The sequence below is a fragment of the Lactuca virosa genome, chromosome 5, assembly GCF_052849685.1.
Source record: "Lactuca virosa cultivar CGN04683 chromosome 5, Lactuca_virosa_CGN04683_v6, whole genome shotgun sequence".
Taxonomy (NCBI): domain Eukaryota; kingdom Viridiplantae; phylum Streptophyta; class Magnoliopsida; order Asterales; family Asteraceae; genus Lactuca; species Lactuca virosa.
Genome location: NC_136430.1, coordinates 320,320,229 through 320,329,812, shown reverse-complemented (window position 1 = coordinate 320,329,812; position 9,584 = coordinate 320,320,229). Strand labels below are relative to the sequence as shown.

At 36.4% G+C, this 9,584-nt stretch overlaps 1 protein-coding gene across 1 annotated transcript; it reads left to right on the top strand.

Annotated features, from left to right (window-relative positions):
- Positions 1 to 2,710: 2,710 nt before the first annotated feature.
- MTHSC70-2 (mitochondrial HSO70 2) lies at positions 2,711 to 5,821 on the top strand. Its single transcript, XM_079051575.1, has 6 exons — positions 2,711 to 2,898; positions 3,356 to 3,429; positions 3,497 to 3,575; positions 3,668 to 4,234; positions 4,317 to 4,937; positions 5,008 to 5,821. The coding sequence occupies exons 1-6, from the start codon at positions 2,824 to 2,826 to the stop codon at positions 5,632 to 5,634; spliced, it is 2,043 nt and encodes a 680-aa protein (XP_078907701.1). The 5' UTR covers positions 2,711 to 2,823; the 3' UTR covers positions 5,635 to 5,821.
- Positions 5,822 to 9,584: the final 3,763 nt, after the last annotated feature.

Here is a 9,584-nt window from a genome sequence, read left to right as displayed (position 1 = left end):
AGCCAATGATAAAAATCCACTCCTAACTATCTTTCAAAGTGCTTCTAGCATGTTAGAAAACTTATTATAAGTCTTGAGTACAACCTAATATATGTGGCACAAAAGAAAATACGTATGACAAAAAGGTCTCATAATCCACATGAGTTCAGACACAAATATATTTTCAAAAAAGATTAAACAAAATTCTTTTCTTTTCTCTCAAAAGCTTTTACTAAAACTCTTTATTTTACTTTTCAAAGCTTTTACTAAAACATTATACTTTACTTTTCAAAGCTTTTATTAAAACTCTTTATTTTACCTTTCAAAGCTTTTACTAAAACAAATTTACTTTACTTTTTAAATCTTTTATTAAAACATTATATTTTACTTTTCAAAGCTTTTACTAAAACTCTTTACTTTACTTTTCAAAATCATGCAATTAATATGTATGCATTGAATGATCCAACTCTATTGGCTTTTTTTTATACTACTTATTGTTGGTTATTTATTGATTCTGTATTTTTATACTTGAGCCTCCTCACATTTAGTGGTACCCCAATACTAAACGAGAAGAACAAATTAATCTATCTTGGCTGGCTTTTCCATAAGACATCTGATTCACGATGGGAGGTACCATCCCGATAGAGTATTCTCATCCCGTTATGAGGACATGTCCATGCATTTTGATTAATTAAGAGGAGATATTCTCAACAATCAAGATAGTCTCACATAATCATAAAAAAACTATATCAGACCAGAGGACAACCACCAGATACACAATTTTGAGAAACTCTCAACAATTTGAGTATCTTTAGGTATTAACATATTGGGTTATCTACAGAAAAGTCCCAAACTTTTTTCAAAAGTTTCAATAAAGTCCTAAAGGTTTTTTTTTAACAGAAAAGTCCAAATATTTTGAAAATATCATATAATCTATCATTTGTTGTTCAAATATAAAAAATGACTTTTTCGTTAATTTAGGCAAAAAATCAAAATATTGGGACTTTTCTGTTCAAAATTTTTTTTTTAGGATTTTATTGAAACTTTTGAAAAAAGTTTGAGACTTTTCTGTAGATAACCCTAACATATTCTAAATATTTAGGAAAAAAGATTTAACTGGATGATTCCAAAAATGTAAGACATCGCTCTCTTAAAAAAGGCTTTGTCGAGATCATGTTTTAAGATGAGCAACAAAAGTCTCATAACAATTCATCCAAAAAGATCACAACAAGAGTCAAGAACATCGAGACACATATATATGTGATTAACCAAGATTCCAAGAAGAAAGAACAATAAATTTGGAAGAACAATGTTGTTCAATCTAATAAAACAATATACAGTTTGTATGACTACCATGTTAAATTTGAGCTTCTCAAGAACTAATCAACATTCGAAGTACTATTAAAGTTTTTAGTAAAACACAATTTCATCTCTATCAAACTTTACAGATCTCAACAAACATAAAATAACAAAATATAGATCTACCAAGATTACCTTATGACAAATCTTCTAAAACAAACAAATCCATGCAAAATTCATAATCGTAATCTAATGATTGATTTTTACTAAGAACTGAATGAGAGAAGATCAATGAACACGTATTCTCTCTCTAAGCTATCAGAAAAAGATATGTGAAAAAATTAACGAAATTATGACGAGAAACGCTCAGTCAACAACTTTATATAATTCTGGTCATAATATTAACAAATAGTCCGAAGACCCACAAAATTTCCTTCCAATAGAATGACCAATGTGAACCGTAGTCCATAACTCCTCTGAAGCAACAATAGTCCCTCATTCTTCAAGGCTTCACATGCCAAGTCCAACTTCAACTTTACACTTCAGTCCATCATCTTTCATAAACGACAGGTTCCCCCTTCATGCAGCCATATTAAGTTAATTATTCAGAACTTCACATAAAGGACTTTCTAAGGTTATGTCTGAATATTGAAACAGCAAATTCAACATAAAAGACTTTCCAAGGTTAGGTTTGAACTTTGAATAATGAAGCAACAAATTGAACTGTAACTAAAAGAACCTAACTATATATGTTTGTTGTGTATTTTATTATGAAAACAATAATATATCTTATTCAATACTGATTTTAATTAAACTTGAACATGAAAAACAACTGAAATCAACCAAATTTAAAAGGTTTGTCTCAAACCAAAAAATTTGAATACACGCGGTGTTTGCTTTCATGAATTATTATAGGGAATTTGTTTTGTTAGTTTAATGTCATTTAAATAAATTAATTGAACGTCCTAAAATTGAGTCGAATTATTCTTTAAGACAAAATCAAGTTTATCTCAAACATATATATTTAAAGAGCGTATTAATGGCTAACTTTTATCCTTTATCATTAAAATGTACAACTATTGTATGCATAATGATATAAATATTTCATTTGAGAAAAAAAAGTCTCATACTAAATTTTTCATGACAATATCCTTAATATCTAAAACAAAAAATATAAATTGATCACAACTATTGAAATAAAAAAATAGTATATAAGAATTTATCGATTGAGATTTTAACAAATGGTATCATGTTCCTTGATAAAAATAAAAATTAAAAAACTTGTGTTTGTAACTTTGTATCTTTAGTTTATATTTTGTATTTATTTGATTCAATATTTGATTATTTGATTCAATATCTTGGATAGAAAGGTAGAAGTCGAGGAGCATCTAGAAGCTTCAACGAAACCTAACACAAAAGAAACATAACTGGTAACCCCACCTCCACGCAGCCCATACACCTTCGGTCGACAATTTATACTCTCTTTCTCTCTCTCTCCAAAAACCCTAAACCCTAACAAGGATCACCCTGAGACTTCATAGATCCATGGCGACCGCCGCGTTGCTCAGATCTCTTCGTCGACGAGACATCGCATCTGCTCCTATCTCCGCCTTCAAATCCGTATGCTTTCTCATGTCTACTTTTATTAATTCATATGTTATTTTTACGTTTGTTTTTCTCAACCTCTGTTTAGTCGATCGATTGATCCATGAAGCTAGGAAAGAACCAAATCCATATCATATTTGCTTCTTCAGTCTATACTCTTATTTTCCTTTAAACGATATACCTTTTGAACTGCAAATGAATCACCTTTCCGTTCACTAGGAAAATTAGTCGACTTTCTGATATTATTTTCCTTGTAGACAGATATGATTTAAATCTTTTATGTTATAATCATAATACTAATTGTTAAATTTAATGTTCAAATAATACCCGATTTGTTGCTATCTATTTAATAGACTCTGATTTGGAATTGAATGGTATTTTTTTTATAGAACTTTTGAATTATTTGGGGTACAATTGTGCGAATCACGAGTTAGGGAAAATAACACATTTTTACTTGTTATTGTCCATTCAGTTAAGTGGGGCTAAAACATCATCCACCGGGTCATACTTGAGTCATAAATTGGGTGTAATTGCCAGACCCTTCAGGTACCATGTTTTGTATTTGTATACATTCTTCTCTTTTCATTCAAGCTAATCAATACTTCTATTACAGTTCGAGACCTCTTGGAAATGAAGTTATTGGGATCGACTTGGGTACCACAAACTCATGCGTTTCAGTCATGGAGGGCAAGGTAAGATCTATTTATTCAGTTCTTCAAAACACAAATATGTTTTGATTTTGAATATTTCTTAAACTAACAATTCTTGTTTCTCTTGTACATAGACTGCTAAAGTTATTGAGAATGCTGAAGGAGCACGAACAACACCTTCAGTTGTAGCTTTCAACCAAAAAGGAGAGTTAATAGTGGGAACTCCAGCTAAAAGACAAGCAGTCACTAACCCTACAAACACTGTATTTGGAACAAAACGTCTTATTGGGAGACGATTTGATGATTCTCAAACACAAAAAGAAATGGCAATGGTTCCATATAAGATTGTAAAAGCTCCAAATGGAGATGCTTGGGTTGAAGCAAATGGACAGAAGTATTCTCCTAGCCAAATTGGTGCGTTTGTTCTTACCAAAATGAAGGAAACTGCTGAAGCTTACCTTGGGAAGACAATCAATAAAGCTGTTATCACAGTTCCTGCTTACTTCAATGATGCACAAAGACAAGCTACCAAGGATGCTGGAAGAATTGCTGGTTTAGATGTTCAAAGAATCATCAATGAGCCAACAGCTGCTGCACTTTCTTATGGATTAAACAACAAAGAAGGTCTGATTGCTGTTTTTGATCTTGGTGGTGGAACCTTTGATGTTTCCATTTTAGAGATATCCAATGGTGTTTTTGAGGTATGTTATCATTTCTTTTTCTATTGTGGGTTTAATAAAGTAAAGTGATAAAAGTGATAAAGTGATTGTTTTGTTTATAAAGGTGAAAGCAACAAATGGTGACACATTTCTTGGAGGAGAAGATTTCGATAATGCAATGTTGGATTTCTTGGTTAGTGAGTTCAAAAGAACAGAAGGAATAGACTTGACAAAAGACAGACTTGCCCTTCAGAGGCTTCGTGAAGCAGCTGAGAAGGCGAAAATCGAGCTTTCATCAACTACCCAAACAGATATCAATCTCCCCTTTATTACAGCCGATGCATCTGGTGCTAAGCATTTGAATATAACCCTAACAAGGTCAAAATTCGAAGCTCTAGTAAACCATTTGATCGAAAGAACAAAGAACCCATGCAAAAACTGTGTGAAGGATGCAGGAATCACAACCAAAGAAATCGATGAAATCCTTCTTGTTGGAGGTATGAGTCGGGTTCCTAAAGTTCAGGAAGTTGTTACAGAAATCTTTGGGAAAACACCAAGCAAGGGTGTGAATCCAGATGAAGCAGTTGCCATGGGAGCTGCTATTCAAGGTGGAATTCTTCGTGGTGATGTTAAAGAGCTTCTTTTACTTGATGTCACTCCTCTTTCCCTTGGTATTGAAACACTCGGTGGAATTTTCACCAAACTCATTGGTAGAAACACCACTATTCCAACCAAGAAAAGTCAGGTAAGCTTTTTTCTTTTCATATTTGGGAAAAAGAAGTAATCTGTTATCTATTAATTTATTATATTTGTAGGTGTTTTCAACAGCAGCTGATAATCAAACTCAAGTAGGGATCAAGGTGCTACAAGGTGAACGTGAAATGGCATCTGACAACAAGATGTTGGGAGAATTCGATCTCATGGGTATTCCTCCAGCTCCAAGAGGAATGCCACAAATTGAAGTGACATTCGACATAGATGCAAATGGTATTGTGACAGTTTCAGCTAAAGACAAGGCAACAAACAAAGAGCAACAAATTACGATTAGGTCCTCGGGAGGACTTTCGGATGATGAGATTGACAAAATGGTTAAGGATGCGGAGCTTCATGCGCAAAAGGATGCGGAGAGAAAGGCATTGATTGATGCTAAGAACACTGCTGACACGACAATTTACAGTGTGGAGAAGAATTTGAATGAGTATAAAGAGAAGCTTCCGAGTGAAGTTGTGGCTGAAATTGAAGGGGCTGTGGCTGAGTTAAGGAAGGCGGCTGGTGGTGAGGATGTGGCGGAGATTCAGGCAAAGATTGATGCTGCGAATAAGGCGCAGTCGAAGATTGGGCAGCACATGCAGGGTGGTGCGGGAGGGTCGGATTCGGGAGCTGGTGGTGCACAGGGTGGTGAACAGGCACCGGAGGCGGAGTATGAGGAGGTAAAGAAGTGAAAATGAGATTGGTTTTTGTAATTTTACTATGACATGAATTGTTAAATGGGGTTTTTCTAGTTGGGGTAGAAATAATTACCAATTTGTTTTTGTTAACTCTTATATGGCTGTTATTGCCGATTGGGAACCAGATACATTTTTGGATGAGAATTTTTAATGAGATTTTACTCATTGTTTTGGGAATGAATGATATGATATGTTATCTTTTGGTTGTTTTTTTACCCTCGTAAGTGAAACTAAAAACTGAAATTAAGAGAAAAAAATTGTAAACAAATTGTGTTGAACTTAAGTTGACATGTTAGTTAATTGGCTGGTTTTTCATAACTACTAAGATAAATCTTTTGTAAACGCTTATTTGATATGTACACCTAAAATGATTACTTTGAAAGAGACGAGTAAAGTTAAAATCCAACAAACATAACAAGTTTATTTTTCAGACGTCTGTATTTATATGTAGTGATTTTGACGTAAATAAGATATGTCTATTTCATGCTTTTCCAATGAAAACTATGTTAATTTCTATAAACTTTTATTTACTCTTCTACAAATCAAAGAATCGTCACATCAAATAAATAATAGGAAATTTAGTAATCTCAACAAACGTTTAAGGCATTTTGAATAATTTTTTTTAAATAGCCATATATTTCTAAATGGGGCATTTAGAGTGGAGTTATCCGGTCCAAACAACTCCATCCCGGGTTCCAGACTTAGGTGTTGTTTGTTTTTTTTAAGCCAAAATGTCTGCAGTCTGCGGACCACATCTACAAGACTCTACGGCAGAAGAGGTAGACAAAATGTCTGCAGTCTGCAATAAGAAGACTGTTTGTTTTTAACGTCTGCAGCTGTTGAAATAAATTGATTTTTCAAACTTAATTTCATATCATAAACATTAAAAATGCATTTTCAGCAAAAAAAAAAAAAAAAAACTGCACGGTGGCCCATGTTTTTTTGGGTTTAGTTTAAAATGGGGTCTGAAGACCCTTGAAGACAGTGGTCCATGTCTGCGCCAGGAAGACCTCGCGCAGACGTTTTTTGATCTGCGCACTTCCAAAAACCCAAACACTCTGTGAGGGCATATGTCTGCGCGTTGTCTACGCTGCGCAGACAAAAGTGGTTGCGCAGCTCTTCACAAAAAACAAACAGACAACCCCTTAATGATCATACATAAGGCATTTCAGAAAGTATTCTAGAATGAATTTCCTACTCTGGGACAAAAAAAAAACATATCCGAAATGTAACAAAAATTTGAAATTATATTAGGAGTCTTATTGAAACCATTTTTTTTGTGTGTGTTTTCAGCACGACCGTATTTTTGATGTTTCTCTTACAAGTTCTTACAAACATGTCATTGGAGTAGATATTATTGCTAAAATCTAGAACCAATTGACATATGAGGCTATCTGACATACATGTTTTGGTAGGTGGTTATATATTCCTACTTTTACATTACATGTTTTGTGGTGGTAGAAGAGATCCTTTGCTTTTACATTACATATTCTGCAAAGAAGTTGTCACAAAACCTCAAAACGATGTAGAGAAAATGGTTTTTGAGATTGAGGAGTACAAGTTGACATTTGGGAAGAGGGAATTCTACATTGTCATCGACTTCCAATTTGGTGATTTTTTTGCAACCTCAGATTACGGTCATGCTTTCTGATTACGTGTGTTTCCTACGGTCAAGATGAATGAGTCTTAAAATTGGAACATGTTAAAAATATATTTGAAACGTCTCTTGATGACTTATCAGACGGGGATTGCGATCCATGTGTCTCTATTATATCTGTTGGAGAGGGGTTCACCGGATGGTTGCCTCGCCAGCCCGTGAAAGAGGAGTATATTGGTGTTATATCCAACTTTGATGAATTCAACAAGTATCATGTAACATCCCAAAAATACAGTCTGAAAATTACGTTTTAAATCAGTAATAAAACCATATTCATCAAACGTCATATAAGAATCATAAACAATGTATCTCAAAATATCATAACAACTGTCAAATATATCAGAGTATAAACATCCCAGACTGAACAAATGGTGTATGCACTGCAATCTTTCCGAGCTCCTCTTTTGAAAACTGAGTACCTGAAACCAAAACTGAAACTATAAGCACGAAGCTTAGTGAACTCCCCCAAACTACCACATACCACACAATAACATATAAAGCACATACTGGGCCTTGCCCACTGCATCGGACCGAAGTCCGGAACTGACTAGGGCCTTGCCCACTGCATCGGACCGAAGTCCGGAAACTGCATCGGACCGAAGTCCGGAACTAACCAGGGCCTTTGCCCTCTGCATCGGACCGCAGTTCGGAGACTGCATCGGACCGAAGTCCGGAACTAACCAGGGCCTTGCCCTCTGCATCGGACCGAAGTCCGGAACTGACTGAACATAGCATAGCATAATCATAACTACTAGCATAAACACATATACTGCATACTGCATCAGACCGAAGTCCAGAACACATAACACAAAGACATGCTTGAATCACAAAGACATCAAGCACACTGAACTACTACATCGGACCGAAGTCCGGAACTACTGCTAACTAAACGGGCCGGCATTGTGGCCGTAGACCCGTTCCTACTGGAAGGAAACTCACCTCACACTGCTGAAGTCCCGTAGACACAATCCCACACTGCTGAAGTCCCGCAGACTCAACCCCAGCTGCTAGATGACAGATTCTCGAACTGTCAACACCAAAATAACACCCAATTAATAATTGGGTTCTATCACATATCCATAATTCCATGCTTGGGGTAAAAGACTACTTTACCCTTAACTTAGCTTGACTCAGTCCCAAGGCCCAAGCCAAAGGCCCAAAGTCCAACTATGGCTCAAAGCCCAACCTTTGGCCCAATTTTCCAAATTGGACCCAAACCTCTACATGGACTTCCTTTAAGCCCCAATTGTTCAGTCCGGTCCAACATGTCTCATTCTAAGGGCCGAATACCATACAACCATCTAGGCCCAACTATCGCCCATCTATGGCCTAATTTTCCAAATTGGGCCCAACCCTCACATATGGGCCTTACCCTAAAGCCCATCTAAATGTTCTAGTCCATTTGCTTGTTCTTGGATGGCCCAACACAAAGCCCAAGTGAAATTAGGGTTTCACATAAAATGACGATTAGGGTTAAGTGTTTCTTACTTAACCCATTAAGGACTTAATCCATTAAGTCCTTTACTCTACTAGATAAATGATATGGTGAAATTGGGCTTAATACACAATCCAATCTCAATGGCCCAAAAGTGGGTCCAATAAGTCTAAGGCCCAATTACTCACAATTAGGGTTTTCTAAACCCTAATTAGGGTTTCCACTCAAACATGGCCCAATAGGCCCAAAATTAATCTTTAAGCCCATTAGGGTTTTGGCTAGGTCCATTAGGGTTTTGCTTGAGGGGCACCACCCACTACCACCTCGGGTAGTGGTGGTCAATGGCGGCTTACGGCGGCGGCCACCACCTTACGGTGGTGGTTATTATTATTTTTATTATTCAATGCTAATTACAGTTACAAGACTTTTATCCAAAATAACACACACACACTCACTAACACACACTAACTAACACACACACTAACTAACATACACACACAACCACGCCATGATGGCCGGCAGTGGCGATTGGCGGTAGCCACCACCTCACGGTGGTGGTGGTGGCTGTTCTCTTGGACTCTGATCAAGTGAACACCCATGAACTTGAACAGAGCACACTTGTACTCACGTAAACATGAACAGGGCAGCTCTTCGAGGTGGTGAACGGCGGAGCAGCAGCGGCAACAGCCACCATGGCGGGCTGCCATGGTAGTTCTTCGTGCCTCCCACTGAACAGAAAGCCACCACACGCACCCATAATCCTACCGCGAACCATAACTCAGCCACCGTTTCACGATGACATGCGGCGGATAAGACGAAATAGAAGGCGAAAGGTGGCGACTCTCATCAGAA

Excerpts from the sequence above, each read along its gene's own strand:
- MTHSC70-2 (XM_079051575.1), top strand. The coding sequence starts at position 2,824 with ATGGCGACCGCCGCGTTGCTCAGATCTCTTCGTCGACGAGACATCGCA. Across the intron at positions 2,899-3,355 it reads CTATCTCCGCCTTCAAATCC|TTAAGTGGGGCTAAAACATC; the intron begins GTATGCTTTCTC and ends TTGTCCATTCAG. Across the intron at positions 3,576-3,667 it reads TTTCAGTCATGGAGGGCAAG|ACTGCTAAAGTTATTGAGAA; the intron begins GTAAGATCTATT and ends TCTTGTACATAG.